The sequence below is a fragment of the Talpa occidentalis genome, unplaced genomic scaffold, assembly GCF_014898055.3.
Source record: "Talpa occidentalis isolate TD23 unplaced genomic scaffold, MPIMG_talOcc4v2.1 talOcc4.9, whole genome shotgun sequence".
In the NCBI taxonomy this organism is placed as follows: Eukaryota; Metazoa; Chordata; class Mammalia; order Eulipotyphla; family Talpidae; genus Talpa; species Talpa occidentalis.
This window is the reverse complement of record NW_023605305.1, coordinates 54,000,933-54,017,723: the sequence shown is the minus strand read 5'-3', so window position 1 is coordinate 54,017,723 and position 16,791 is coordinate 54,000,933. Positions and strand designations below refer to the sequence as shown.

The 16,791-nt window shown below is 35.0% G+C and overlaps 1 protein-coding gene across 17 annotated transcripts in view; it reads left to right on the top strand.

Annotated features, from left to right (window-relative positions):
• LRRC7 (leucine rich repeat containing 7) overlaps nt 1–16,791 on the top strand; it is a 433,981-nt gene that overhangs the window by 164,178 nt on the left and 253,012 nt on the right. For all 17 annotated transcript variants that reach the window (XM_037499532.2, XM_037499531.2, XM_037499527.2 and 14 more), the window contains one exon: nt 673–875. In XM_037499532.2, the coding sequence (XP_037355429.1) occupies nt 673–875 (203 nt within the window). The remainder of the gene's footprint in view (nt 1–672; nt 876–16,791) is intronic.

Below are 16,791 nucleotides of genomic sequence, written 5' to 3'. Positions count from 1 at the left end.
TCAGGAATTTCTACCATGGTTTCAAGTTTGTTGTCTCCCATTAAAGTCCTGGATCTTCATTCTGAATGAGTAGGTCAAATAGAATATAAGCTTCATGAAAACAGGGACCTTTTCCAATCTATCACTTTATCCCCAGTTGTGAGATCAATGCTTGGAAGACAGTAATTCGATAAATATGTGTTGGAATGAAATGTCTCAAAAAGAGAATGAACTCAAACCTTAGGAGTAAAACTTGAATATTGAATATTTTTACTGAAATGAGAGAAGTGTATTTTCTTCCAACAAGTTCTGGAGGTGTCTCTTCTGCACTGCAATTTGTATATTTAAAAAAAAATACTGTAAACTCATGTTTCAAGTAAGAGTAAAATCATGGTAATAGCATTACTTTGAGTCAGAATTGTATTCTGGGCCAAGTTTGCCATTACAAAAACCACATGATAATGGGAAAGCTCTTCATCCATATAAAGATATGTTAAATGGGAATAAAAACGATCTCACATATCCTGAAGTTGCTTAAGGATTAAATGATAGATATGGCTATATCTTATTTAAACTCAAAATAATTCTGTGATTATAAAATATATACCAAAATTAAATTTGTAACAGAATCTTTACATATTACATCTTTCCAAAGCAATCAACTAAGCATTTGTTTTTTCTGTTTTTCTTTAGTGCAGTGCCTGGAGATGACCACCAAACGGAAAATCATCGGCCGTCTGGTGCCGTGCCGATGTTTCCGAGGTGAAGAAGAAATCATCTCAGTTTTAGATTACTCCCACTGCAGCCTTCAGCAGGTGCCAAAGGAGGTCTTTAACTTTGAACGAACATTAGAGGAGCTTTATCTAGATGCCAATCAAATTGAAGAGCTACCCAAGGTAATTTTTGACAACCTAAAATATATACTGTAAATGAGTATTTCATAATTTTCAAAGACTTCATATAATGATAATGTTAACTGTGGACTTCTATTTAGGTAATTGACAAATTATTCAAATTAATGCTACTTTATAATACCATTCCATTTATATCTTCATGTTATGTGTTAATGACCAGATGAGCTGCATGGAAATCATCATTTTAAGGATTATGTGTTATTGTTTTAATTTCAAATAGCTTCTATAAAAATACAGTGGGTTGAAATCAATAGGTTATATTTAGCCAAGAAAGGAAGAATATAACATTCTATTCTGAACTAAAATTCTGTATGTTGTATGTAAGGTGATTTTTTTTAAAACCTGAGCTACATGTTCTAAGCCTAAAAAATTTGCACATTTACACACACACAGTTGATGATATTATGAAAAATACACTATTATATCTGGAACTTGGAAACTTTTATTATTACAATTATCACTGAATAGATGGCATACAACTAGTAAATACAGTTTTTACAAATAACAAAATTTACACATACACGCTTTGTATTATTCAAAGAAAACATTTGCGGGTCTCCCTGGTGGCCCAGGGGATTAAGACATAACCTACGTAGCCGTCAGCAGCCTCTGCAGCACGAGTTCGGTCCCCCAGCTGGTTAGGGAGCAACCCACATGATGCAGCAGACCTCTCCTGACTTGCCTGCTGCTCCCCTCAGCAGTGTACTTCAGACAATCTGCCTGTTCTGTTCCCTACTCTGTCTCTGGTGAATCCTTCACTCCTCACACATTTGGCCTGTACCCCCAGCTCTTGTATGCATAAATAAATAAATCTTAAAAAAAAAAAAGAAAACATTTGCTGTGACTATTCTCCATTGAAGAACCTATTGGAAGATAAGAATTTACCTAAAGTAGACCAAGCCCACATATCAAAGAGGTTCAAAATCTAAACTGTTGGATCCTAAGTCTCTCTTAAATAAGTGACTCCAATTAGGTAGTCATTATTAGCATTTGCCTGTGAAGGAGTTACACAGTGGCTCTGAAGGGAAAACAAATGGCATGCAATATGTTTACATTGCTGCTGCTAAAAGAAAAATGCATCTTAAATATCTAGAAATTCGAAAAAGAAACTTCCATAATAAAAACTAAATTTATTATCAGATTCTGAGTACAGTGTACTAATCAAAACAAATTATGAATAATTATTTTCATTTAGCATTATAAATCATGGTGTTTATATAACACTTCAGAGGCAGGAACTCTTTAATGTGTACTTCAGAACCAACCTGATTCATTTTTGACGACATAAGTATGTTGCTTCATCTTAGATCTTTGCTCAGAAGAGCTTGGCCAGGTCTAACAAATCCTGGACCACATTAAGTAGAGACTTGATTGGAATGGGCTCTCTCACACCAGACTATGAACTACTTGAGGACAGAGATGACATCTTATTCATTTTTACCTCCTTGTACATGAGCATGCACAGTGACATCCACATAATAGAGACTCACTGTATTTGTTATCACTGCTCTAGTTAAAAAAAAATTAAGCACACATATTTTTGTGGGGGCAGGCTAATCTAATATTGACCCAAAAAAAGACATCTCGTGATATTTGAATTTCAAACTAAAAAACAGACAATTCTTTAGTATAATCTCAAAATGTTAAGTGGAGATATTTACATCACAATGGTGACAACTAATGGGGGGGAGGATCCTAATGTTACCTCAATTTAAATAATTAATTAAAAACAATTTTTAATTCACATGAAATTTAAATTTATCTAAGCATCCTGTGTTTTTATTTGTTAAATCTGGCAGCCTTAGGTCAATACAGGCATTTAAGATTTTTTTCTGCATTCATGTAACTGATCCTTTAAAACAAATAGTAAATGAATTAATGAAATACTTATTTAATATCTACTGAAAAGTGTTTGAGATTTGGGGCATTACAAGAGAAATAAATCTCAATTTTGCTCTCAAGAATTTGATGACCTATTACAAAGAAAAAAATCATTACAGGCAAATGTACAGTAATGTACAGTCAGAGCCAAATGCTATGATAGAGCTTATGTATAGAAAAGGGTTCTCTTCTAGAAGTGAAGCTTCACCAAAAACACAGATGCAAAAATTGAGATGGTATATACATGGATAGGGGGAGGAGAGGGCAGTTAGTTGTGCAGAGCCTGGAATTATAGGTGCATGTGGGTGAAAGTATGGAGAATAAGAAGGACTTAGATTATGAGACATCTTGAGAGTCAAACGGCTTTGTCTGATTTACTAAACTAGCTAGATAAAGTCATTGGAGTGTCTTCTGTATCAAGTAAGTCACAGGAATGTACATAGACAAAGAAGAGACATCTTTAGATGTTTTATCTGGTTAGTTAAATTAATGCATTGACAACAAATTAAAATAATACAAATGAATCAAATAATGTACTTTCCCAATATATTAGAGAGAATTAGGAGAAAGTAACTTTTATTACTGGTATGATATATATATTATATATATATATATATTTCAAAGAGCTTTCACATAATCTCTTAAGGTTTCTTTGAATTCCCAAATTCAATTTTGTTACTGTCACAAAACAGCCCTCTAAGTTAGCTTTTTGTAAATCATTGGATGTTGAGATATGATCTAAAGTATCTAATCTTGAAATATGACCATAATAATATATTTTATGAATTTTTATAAAATGGGAAATTAAGAGATAGAAGGAATGATGTATCAATGTGTATTTCAAGTAACCAAAAACCTAATCCAAGCTGATAAACAAGAAATAGACTTCATTGGTTCAGGTAAGTGGGAGATCCATCTCAGGATAGGCACCAGAGTTGGTATTTTTCTTCTCTCATGTATGCTGAAACTGCTTTTTATAATGACTGAAATAGTTCTCTATCCAAAAGGAAAAATATCTGGGTCCTGAAAATTCTCTTTCTCAGGACAAGAAAGTGTCGCCTTAGAATTCCTCAATTAACTTGTCCTTACGTCCCACTGATCTTAATTGTGGCACATGTTCATTGCTGATCCAGTCCCTTTGCTATGGGAGTCTTATAGCCAGAGAAATGGGATTACTCTCACTAGAAGTCATGACGAGCTACCTCTGTGGAGTTGTGATTATTGGCAGCAAATAAGGCAAGGTGCAGAAGTTCCGTTTGTGCAATTACCTGAATGTAAAGTAAAAACCAAACATAGAATCATTGTTTCATAAGGAAAAGTTGCTCTTGATCAAAGGCAATATATTAAGTTTTTAAGAACTTATTGAAAAAGTATTGAACCTTTATGGAATTCTAATCTAAAATTAGATTAAAGTACTTTTGTCTGCCATATTATTTTATTTTTCTCTTTGTATTTCTCTGATATTGTTATCAATGTGATTTCAGATTTGCTGAATGACATAGGCATTTGTATTCTTGATGCCACCTTATGGCAATAATTGAATTTTAAGTATATTTATATTTTTTCTCTTAAAATGGAATTTAAACTGGAATTAGTCTAGTTGGCCATGAGTTTCTACTTGTAAGAGGTAATATAACAGGTAGAGAACCAAGTGTCAAGGTGAATGGCATTAGGAAATGATACTTCAAGAGTGTGTCAGAAAGATGCAATAATAAATGTGAAATAACAAGTATATTTTTTTAGAACAGGAAGTTTTTTGATGGGGAATAGTTCAATCTGTGTTGCTTAGTGTTCTGTAGTTAAAGGTAAAAAAACAAATTAATAGGACTTCACACAGTGATAGAAAAACACAGAGTTTATAATTTAGTACTATTTTCACTTATTATTTTTGAATTGAGAGTTGAAAATTATAGACAGAGTAATAGACCATAACAGGTGCATATTTTATATGAAGTAGCGTGAAAGGGAAATGTGGAAAAAAAAGCAATAAAGAGAAAAACTGCGGAGAAAATTCTTGAAACTGAAGAATGACTTTTAAAAAGAAAATAATAATTTTAGAAAAAATAATATTGAAAAATATGGAGAGTGAATTTGGTATTTGAGGTCAGTGTAAGCCTATGTAAAGGGAAATGGAAACATATTTACACAATATATTAGAGATTATGAACCTGAGTTTTGGATTGACAAACATGGGATTAAATCCTAGGACTGCTATTTGATTGGCAAGGTATTTTATTTTCTGTAAACCTCATCTTTTCATTAGCAAAATTGGTAAAATAATAGAAGATGTTCTGTGGGTGGACAGGTAGACAGACAGACAGATTGAGTATTTGGTAAGAAAAATACATATGGAACATCTGGAATACAAATATTCAATAATTATTATTTCTCATTCTCCTACCACAAATGAAGGAAAATTACCATGTTAATTACCTCAACTCAATGAAAAACAAGTTTGTAACACCTCAAGTTAGTTGTGGATATTGGCTCTCCAGCAACAACCCCCTCCACCCCCAAAAATAAAATGTTGTAGCATAACTATTTCTATTTCAAATCTCCAAAGAAAATATTTATTAAAAAAACCCTTAGTCCATAAAGGATGTAAGATTGTGAGAATTAATAAGTTCCTCCAAATTGAGAAGATAATGTGAGTCTAAAGAACAAAGCAGACCTGTCCATTAATTACACTGAACATTTATTAATATTAACTTACATATGATGTTACTTGGCCCTGAAGTCAGAGGACAGGACTTCAGGTTAAGGAAGCATCCACACCACCCACCCTGACAGGGATCATCTTATACCCTGCTTAGTGTTTGTGATCATTCTTTTGTATGATTAATGACCTTGTGTCCGAAAGTACGTGTCACACTAATTTTTGTTTCAGAGTTGATTTTGGGTTGTGAATACAGGTTAAATACACATGAATGAAACAGAGGAATTGACTGCTTTCCCAGTCTGGGGCAAATACTGGCATAAGATCATATCAATACAAGATGGAGTCACTTTGGTTTTCCTACAGTGGGTGATAAGGTTTTGATCCTATACAGCTATACTAGCACATTTGTGGTAATGCTACCACTTCATAGAGAATTTCATGGACTCATAGAAACACAATGTTATATAATTTTTCAATAAATGATGTAATGGAAATTATTTCATTTAGTCCTCAATTATTACTAATAAATTCAGACTGGAAAAGTTAATTAACTTTTCTTACACCACAAGGGATATTATAGTTTTATCAAAAACTGTTACCAAATACTATGTTTGAATTAGGATAGAATAGGTTATGCTATAATAAGGAGAGAGAAGCTTAATTGATAACTAAAAGGAAGTTTTGCTTTGTGTCCCATAAGAGTCAGCAGGATTCACCGCTCTTCGGGAACTCATACCTCAGCTTTGCACCCAATGCAGACATTTCTATTTATTATTTCTCATTGCAAGTCATCTAGACTTTTCATGAAAATTTGTAATAATAGAAGGAATCACTAGCCAAAAACAGATCATTGCATTATTAAAATGTCTTGTGGCATATTGATGATGTTTCTGTTTATCTACCTACCTACCTACCTACCTATCTACCCACCCACCCACCCATGACCAGGCAAGGAGAATGATAAACAATATTTCTAGGACATACTTTCTGTGGATAAGAAACTATGTTTCAGGTTTATTGCCTTGATCCTTGGAAATATTTTAAAAGACTTTATATACTTTACCTTAGAATACTTTTTCCAAGTCAACTTTCCAAGTTTTCTGGATGGACCTCTTAAGGATATTATTTCTTGATGCTTCACCATCTTGGTTGCTTTACTCTAGATACATTCTAATGATTAGTTTGATCTTAGAGACTGATTTAGCAAATAAATATATTTATTTCAATAGAACTAGTCAGCAGAGGAAAATACAAAATGAAATGGAACTCAAAAAAGAGGCCAAGTAGGAGATGGACTTAAAAATTATCCTCCTAGAGGTGAGAATTAAAATCACGAAACAAGATATTATTCTTTAGAGAGACAAAAGGAAGACAGTTGAAGAAAAAAATGCTAAACTTCAAAAACCAAAATAATATATAAATTTACCCTGGTGGCCTCCCCGGTGGTGCAGCGGTTGAGTACTGGGTTGCAAAGCTGCCCGCAGCCTCTGCAGCTCCAGTTCGCTCTCCAGACTCCGGGCTAGGGTCCCACATGGCATGCAGACCTCTCCTGCTGCGCCCGCTGCTCCCCTCAGCAGTGTACTTCGTCACTCTGCCTGTTCTGCTCCCGCTCTGGCTCTTATGAATTCTCTCACCTCCAGCTCTTCTGACTGTACCCAGTGCTTGTATAAGTAAATAAATCTTAAAAAAAACATTGTATCCATTTAAAACAAAAAAGAAGGGTCTCCCTGGTGGCGCAGCGGTTTAGCGCTGGGTTGCGAAGCTGCCCACAGCCTCTGCAGCGCCAGTTCGATACCCGGCTGCTCCCCGGCCACCAGAGAAGGGTCCCACATGGCTTGCAGACCTCTCCTGCTGTCCGCTGCTCCCCTCAGCAGTGTCCTTCCATCCTTCTGCCTGTTCTGCTCCCTGCTCTGGCTCTGGTGAATTCTCTCACCCTCCCACGCTTCTGACTGTACCCAGTGCTTGTATAAATAATAAATAAATATTAAAAATAAATAAATAAAATAAAACAAAAAAGAAAATAAAGCAGTTTTCTTTAAAAAAATAAATAAATTTACCCTGGAACTTGTATATTTGCTACCTCTTTGTTTCCACCAGCATTCATGACAATTTTGGGGGTAAACTTAAGAAAAGTTATTATGCTTGTGAAGCTAAAAACTCCATGAATAAGAAAAATAGTACATCTCGATGGATTTTGAACTAGTTTCCTATAGATAACAAAAATCTGTTTGCTCATGAGGAACATAAGGTTATAACCTTTACTGTGGAATTCTAGATATTTCCAATCTTCCAAATCATTTGAGATTTAAAATCATGCACATTTCACTGGTAGAGTCCTCAAGTGAACTTTTACATATGAGGAAGGTGAGGCTCTAGCTTCCTATCATAGTGCCAAAAACACTCTATGGGAGGGACACAAAACAAATGAGATGTAGGGGAGATGGCAGATTTTTTAAATAATTAACAGGGGGGAAAAAACAAAGAAACAATTAGTAATTTAAATTGCAGAACATGAAATCTTAAGTGTATTAATGAAGTTGCTTATTTTTATTTCATATTAACAGAATATTCCTTAAGTGTGTGTGTTGCAGAAATATAGACTTGCCCATACGTTGGTATTTTACTTAAGAAGCCCCACATACATCTTTGGAGGGTGCATCTAAAATCTAGGTTTAATGAAAAGTTTAAAAGGGGCCTCTTTCAGCGCTCTCATTAGATAAAAGATATTCAGGGTGTATTATTAGCTCTTTCATTGCCAAAGATCTAGATTATATCTCAATATATAAAATAATGTCTGGAAATAAAACTGTCACATATATACATGGTTGATGCATAAACAGATTTTGACTCTGTTTAATCTCTTGCCTGAAGCATCTTTCTCCAAATCTGTTCTTTCATTGCAATTATTTTGACATTCAGATACATAATTATTTTCTCAATAAATAAATAATGTACATGAACTTTCTGGAGACATAAAGGAAGGTGAAATGAAGAACTAATTTGTAAAATACATAATTTACATATGGAAATTTTTAGATATTCTTTTCTTTCTTGCTCAGATTTCTGTTTTTCTAGTTCTGCTGTTTCAAAAGATTGTAGTATCTATCAACAACTGTTAATTATATGAGAAACTGGACTTCTATAGTACCCTCATCATTTTTTAACTGTTTTACAATCTTCCAGTGAAGACTTAACTCATCCCATCACTTATTTCTAATCTTTATCTAAATATCAAACCTCATTGAAATTTGATTTCAATGGGATTTAAAATCTACTTGTTGACTTTTATTGCCACTTTTGGGGAAACAGTATAAAGAAACAGGTTTCGGGTAAAATATGTCCATTAATTTGCTCATTTATTCAGTAAACATTTCTTGAGTATCAATTATGTATAGATGGCTCTTCTAGGTGCTAGAGATACATTATAGAGCCAGACTAACAAGTTACTATTGTCACAAAATATATATTGCTTCACAAAGAAAATGAAATGTTAATTAATAGCAAGTGCCAAATTTAAAATAGAACAAGTGTTTCTGAGAGACTTTTCTAGTTTGAGAGAACAATAAATCCTTATCTAAGATGTTGACCTTTTATGTTGAGTGTTGGATGACAGGGAAGAGTCAACCATACAGATTTGAGAAAGAGCATTCCATGTTAAGGGAATACTCTGAAGTAGAAATTAGTGTAGCAGAAAGAAGATTGGGAGTGTGATGAGGGAAAGAGAAGTTCAAGATGTAATCGGTAAATAGATATTTACCTGTAATAGATAAACAGTGGGATAATCTTTGTAAGTTTAAGTAACCCAGGGAGGACCTAAGATTTTATTCTAAGTGATACGAGGGGCCACTGAAGGATTTTAAGTGAAAGAGTGATGTGAAATGACATATATTTTAAAAATAATTTTTGATTGAGATAGCATTGCCTTATAGCATTATATGCTTTAGGTATACAGCATTATAATTTGACTCATGGTATATACTACTTTATGATCACAATCAAAAAGTCTAGTTTCCATCCATGTAATTGATCTCCTTTACCTACTTCACCTAGCCACCAATCTCCTTCTCCTCCCGTAGCTGCCTCCCTGTTCTCTGTACCTAAGAGTTTGTTTTTGTTTTAGTTTCACTTGTTCATTTGTTTTGCTTCTTTGTCTTCCACATATGAGTGAAATCATATGATGTTTTCTTCCCCAGCTGACTTATTTCATTTAGCACAATTCCCTTAAGTTGCATCCATATTGCTTAAAATGTTAAGATTCAACATTTTCATAGGTGACTAGTATTCCATTGTGTGTGTATACACATTGTGTTTGTGTGTATATATGTGTGTGGTCCATTGTGTATGATACACACACAGAGAAAAACACGCATGTATCTCTTACTGTATATGTGTGTGTATATGTATCTCACATCTTGTTTATCTATTCATCTGTTGATAGACACTTAGGTTTTTCCATATCTTGCCTATTGTATATATGCTGCAATGAACACAGGGGCACATATGACTTTTTGAATTTTTTAATGCCACTCAGACTGCAGTGTGGTAATGAATTGTACAATCAAGAGTTTGAGGAAAAGAGATTAGTGGCTACACTAGATATTTGGGCCAGAGGTTGGTGGCATCAACTAGATTAATAGTAGCTAAGAAGAGGAGAAGCTTTTCAAGCTATGCTTTTTAGGTGAAGTTAACTGTAGTTCTAAAACAAAAAATAAAAATTCATGTGTATTATCTAAAAGAAAAGATAAGATATAGTAGCTTAAAGAGTTTAAAGTAACTACATGTAGAAGAGGGATTGTGGAATGTGAATGTAAGAATGAAGAACCGATGCAATGCTTTTATAAATATAAAAATTAATTATAAAAAAAAACTAGAGGGGGTTAATCTTTTGGTAGATTTAACCAATCTCATAATATTATAGTGTTTCCTTTTGGAAATGACACATAAATTGCACTAGTAAATCCAATCCTAAATTGACATAAGACACAAAAATAAAAATTTATAAAAATTGACCAACATCTGCTATCTATTTTTTCCACTATTCTTATTACAGTTAACTGATTTATTACATGTTTAAGTTCTGTTTCTTTGCTAAGTCTTTAGTGTGTGAAGCAGTTTTAAATCGGAAAGGGCATTTACTAACACAGCAATTTAGAATCACTTGTAAAATGATATTAACCTTAAGAAATTGATGGAGAGTTACTTTTCTAGATTATAATGAGAAATATTCTAGAGAAATTAGTATGTAATTAAAAATTTGGAAGAAATGTCTATAGAAAGTCAAGCAAATTAAAAAATGAAGCAAATACAGAAATGAAAACTTGCTGAGAAATAATGGAAAGAAGAAAGGCATAGAATATGAATAATATAAGTTTACACTTAGTGCCTGCTAGGTAGTATTTTCAATGTCAAAGGTAAGCTCCAAAATTTCACTAGAGGCTCTAATTGCCCAGTTAAAGGTGAACTGCAGATATAGTAGAAAGAGTAGAACTTTAGAATTAAAGTTTGAATCTGAATCCCAGCTTAGGTTCCAATTTCAGTTTCCAATTCAGTTTCTCCCATACTTAGGAGATGACATCTATTTAATAGGATTGTTTACAAGCACTTTATTTTTTCATCTCCTGATCTTGTGATAATTCTTCTTCATTATTATAGATTAAAAATCAGAACATGTTTGATATGTAAGTATGACCTGGCAAAAACCTAAAGCCTACAGCAAATAGTGGCAATTATTATGAACTAAAATACCATAAAGAACATACAAAAAAATTATTTTTTGGCACAAAATGAGAAATAACAGTCTCACTTTATAGAAAGAAAGCTATCTTCCCTCACCCTCCTAAATTAACAGTGATATGAAAAGAGAGAAAATCTTTTGCAGATATCTATTCTTCCAAAATCTTAGCGATATTGGGCCTCCCCGGTGGCGCAGCAGTTGAGCTCTGGGTTGCAAAGCTGCCCGCAGCTTCTGCGGCGCCGGTTCGATCCCCGGCTGATCCCCGGCTGATCCCTGGCTGCTCCCCGGCCACCAGGGGAGGGTCCCTCATGGCATGCAGACCTCTCCTGCCGCCCGCTGCTCCCCTCAGCAGTGTACTTTGGTCCTTCTACCTGCTCTGCTCCCCGCTCGGGCTCTGGTGAATTCTCTCACCCTCCCGTGCTTCTGACTGTACCCAGTGCTTGTATAAGTAATAAATAAATAAATAAATCTCAGGGGGAAAAATAATAATTCTTAAAAAAAAAAAAGTTAGAGATATTTATCCTTTTATTTCTTTCTTTATAATCTTTTTACTGCTTCTGGATTTCCTGATAACAATATAGTCTTGCTGTTGATATTTTGCTTTCTTGAGTGCAGTGTGTGTGTGTGTGTGTGTGTGTGTGTGTGTGTGTATGTGAGAGAGAGAGAGAGAGAGAGAGAGAGAGAGAGAGAGAGAGAGAGAGAGAAGGAGGGGGCAGGATTTATTGCCTAGAGAGTTAAGTTTCTGTTTTCATTCATTTTTAAGGGAATGAATTATAGGTTTGTTCTCTATTTTTTTTCCAAGGTGGCAATGAAGGTTAATTATGTTGAATTTAACTCCCATGGCCCTTGGTTGTCTTTTTGCTGTGTGTCAGTGGCCTTTAATAAGAGTAAAGATTCTCTTTCTTTGTTCTAAATAATTAAGAGTTGACTACATAAAAGCTTGTAATATATGTTCACCACATGAATTTATTCATTCACATTAATGATGGCTGCTTCTTTTATTGCCAGAGAAGCACCACCAGCTGCTCTCAAGAGAAATGGAGCAGAGTCAAGGCCAACGGGGCAGGGCATGGGGGATGCTGACAGACAGACATTGGAATTCTGTCGAGAAGAACAAAGTCATAGAAACCCAGGGAGTGAGGAATTCTCAGGAGGGAGTGATGACGTTGTCAGATGGAATAGGGAGGGCACGTAAGGAAAAATGAAATAATCCATTATACTGGGCCATAAAGTTTCATTTGTGATTTTTACAATAACAACTTCAGGGTAGAAGAGAGGACAGCTTCTTGATCTTCCCGTTCTCTCCAGGTTATCACACTCATTCATTCTTACGTTCTCAGCTACTGATCTGAAAACACACTTCTGTTTTGCCCACTCAGTCTTTTCTCTCAATCTCAAGGTTTACGTGTGCATTTGGATGTCTTTTAGCATTCAAACTCAAGAAATCTAATTTTTCCCCTTGAAAGCTGTTTGCTGGCCTGCATTTTCTGCCTCAATTGATGACAATCCATTCAGTCCCAATTCCAGGACCCTGCTGCTTTATCTGCCTATGTACTCACCTTCCACATCAAATAAATGACCGAGTACTGTCAATACTGCCACCCAACTATTTCTTAAATCAAATCTGTCCTCTCCATCCTATGAAACAGAGCTTTGCTGGGCCCGCATCATCTCTTAGCAGACTAATAGAATAGTCTTGTTATCGATAAGTCTTAAAACTGCTTTTTCCCCCCAATTTGTTCTTCGCAGTCAACAGTATATATCTAAATCAAACCACAGCCTAGGTTAAGGCTGTTCTCTGTCTCCTTTCAAAATTGTATGGGGGGAAAGACATGCAACAGAGCTATTATGAGCCTCCCCTGGTCTTGTTACAGCTTACCTCTCCAATCTCTGCGTTCTTCTGCCCTTAGTGTGCCTACACATAAAACATGCCCGCAAGCCCATGCTGTTTTCTTTACCTCATTTGCCACTTTAAGATTCATCTCAGTTGTCACCTCCTCCCACAGCCTGCATATTTTACTCACTGGCACTGTTATTTAGCTTTCTTCTGTGCCTCTATAGTACCATGTATACATACTACAGTTGTATGTACCAAATCGATGGTAATTATTCATTCAATACATATTTATTGAATGCCTACTCTATTTCAGGGGAATAAGGTTGAAGGAAAAAGACACTAGAATATAGGACTATGTCTATTTAATCTCTTGTTTTAGCAGGCACTACCAAAGTGTTTGGTCCAAAGGATCTCATTCAATATTTGTTAAATAAGCGATTATCATATGAGTTTGTAAAAGTGGATTAAAGAAATAAGTACACATGGTTATATGAAAGAACAGAACAATAGCTAGTTAACCCTGCTTCCTTGGGGGGTGGGGGTGGTCAGGGAATTCTGGCAGAAATGTATTACTAAAGATAAGACTAAAGCAAGGTCTTACGGGACTTTTTAAAGGATAAGTTGAGCCTTAGAAAAAATTTATGGAACTTGTTCAATAGCATATAACTAGGGTAGAGTAAGAATTCTAATGAAGTCTGCTTATTTCTAAAGTTCATAATTTTTCCACTAGGACCACAATTGGAGAAGAGCCCCCAGCTGTACCCTCAGTCCCTCCTCTCTAGTTTATTGATGTGAGCAGCACTAATGGGCACAGGCTAAGTCATTTGTTAGCTACAAATGATCAAGACAGAGATGGACAAAAATTTGAATATAGGGTGTTTTTTTTGGCCAGAATATATAAAAATATTGTTTTTAATATATATAATCATTAGTTTATACTACAATGAAAGTCTAGATTAATGCTAATCGACCCAGTAGTTCACACACTACCTTGATTACTCCCTTTAGATGAAGATAGTACTTTTATAAATGTCATTAACAAAACTTTTACTGACTAGTTATTAATTCAAAAGCAAGAACAACAAAAACTTCCAAGACATGCCTGTGTGTGTGTGTACACATGCACACACACACATCATTTTTCTTAAGAATAGTAGAAATATCAGGACTTTGCCCCAAGGGGCTAGCAACAGTGAAGCTAAGTAAAAATTTAAGACATTTAAAGCTGTGCTTTATAGTCAACTTTCACTTTTTCCTCTCTCTTTCTTGAATGTTTTTTAGTTTGCTAGCCTCAAACAAAATAATCATGAAAGTATAAGTCAACACTTTAATTTAAAAGATTTTAAATGCAAAATGCTTCCAAGTAGAATAGGTATGGCAAGGTGCTTCTTGTATATTCAAACGCACAACAGTTATTCCAAAAACACAGATATATCCCCTTCTCCTATGACAACAACAAAGCTAAAATAATCTTGCTGTTCCAAAGGGAGAAATGATTCAACAATGCTTTTGTACAAATTTGTTGCTGAAACGATCTGTATTCGAAAAACAACAGCCATTATGTTTATTATTTTCTAGAATTAAATGCCTGGATATTTATTATAGCTTCTGTCTTTCCAAGGAGAAGGAAAGCTCTCCTCTCTGCTGCATGGGCAGATAGGGGATTAAAGTGCACTAGAAGGCATTTTAAGTGTTCTTTTTTACTTAACAAATTCAATCATACTTGATGCTACCAGCATTTTTCCAGCCCACACCTCCCTCTTCAGCCCCTACCCTTGCCATTGTCGGAGACATTAAGTGTTCTAGGCCAACAAAGGCAAAAAAAATCTCCTCTTCTTTGATTGCCCATTTTCTCTTAGCACCAAGTCTTTATAAATTTCTCTTCCTAATGTGTCTCCCTCTTAAGCCCTACTACCAGTGCCTCAACTAAGACTTATGTTATTTTTCATTTGGATGTTTTCTAATCACCCACCTGTCTGCTTCAGGTTGCTGGTGACAGTTATTTCTCAAAAACAAAAATATGAGCAAACCACTTCTCTGCTTATGAACATGTAAGGGGTGGATATTAATGTGAGGGAGCAATGTAGAACAGAATAGTTTGAAAGGCATGCAAACTACACGTCCAAATCTCCAGGTTAAAGACAAGGTCTAGGAATGTTTCTTTTTGGAATGAAATTGACTTACCAAAGCAAGCTTGCTCGCTCTCTCTCTCTCTCTCTCTCTCTCTCTCTCTCTCTCTCTCCCCTCCCTCCCTCCCTCCTCCTCCCATCTCTCTCATAGTACTGATTACATTTTTTTTTAAATATTTTTCTGTATTTGTAGCTACCAGTTGACTGTATACTTGGTTCTTCATCTTTAGGTCCTGGCATTGTGCCTGGCATCAAGTATATTTGTAAGAGGTACTTACTGAATATAAGCCATCAAGGCAGAAGGGAAAAGTGAAATAAAGAAGGGAAGAAGAAAGTAAGAAAAGGATGGAGGGAGGCAAGGAAGGGAGTAAGTGAATGTCAAATTAGAAGCTTCCGATTTCACCAGATGCATATAAAGCTATTTTTTACTTGATTATTTCTGAGTTGGCTCTTTTTAAACTAAAGATAATGATTACACTTGTATTAAACTAAAGAATTTTAAAATATTTTATTATACTGTGTGCAAAAGAACTATTTCTTTGAAAGAGCTTTCAAAAGAACTTGGGAATGCTACAGTCTAAACACTTTTTAAAGGGATTTAAAGAAAGGCCTTCTAAGAAACTGCCATTGAGCGATGCCAACTCATTAGACAATCAGGCCTTTTCCCTAGTGGAATCCACTTGTGCCAACATATGGCATCAATAACATTCTCATTGAATATTTATGATTTTATGTGAAACTTTTCAGGAAAAGGATTTATCTTATTAAAATTCATAAGCGGTAAACACTATTTCATTTGTAGTGGAAAAATAAACAGCTTATTTCTTATTTTTTCTAAGGAACTATGTTTTAAGATATTATCACTCACATTCATGACATTTTTATTGTGCCTTTAATTTTCCAAGCCTGAGTATAAAAGTGGTATGAAATGCTAGCCCATATTATCATAGTTTGCATTTACATAGCATTTCAGGGTTAGCAAAGTGCTATAACATACACTCACATTTACTCTAATTTAGGTCCTCACTGCAAAGGATAGTTATGGAATCAGAGTCTTCTTGCCTATCCCCCTTGGGACCATTATGATTGACTTAAAGTTCTGAAATCTCATTCACTCGCCTCTCCCAGGCAGCCACCAACTGTTGTCAGTTGTCATTGTTATCTTTCCAAAGCACAGATCTGTCTGTACAGAGGGAGCAGTGGAAAATGTGCCAGACAAAAATGAATTTGAATTCTGGCTTGGCACTGTTTAAGTAGATGACCTTGCAAAAGTTAGCCTCCTAAGTTTTCTTATTTGCAAAGTAGGGATAATAATGCCTTCCTTGCAACATGATCATGCGAAGTAGAGATCATGTATATTACAATGTAGGTTAGTGCCTTGTACCTTTATAATAACCACTCAAGAAATGGCCAGTGTCTTATTTGCCACTCCCCTGCATAAGAATATAAGAAAGAACAACTATTTATGGGAAAGTATCAGACACTGTATTATCACTGCGAATGCTGCAGTAGTAAAGAAACTTACTGTCAAATAATCCCCAAACAGTGACATCTAGGCGTCAATATGGATTAATGCAGGATGCTATGAAAGCACACACATGGAGCATGTAAACTATTCTTAAGCTGTGGCCTGACGGACGAGAAGGCATAATCTTGGA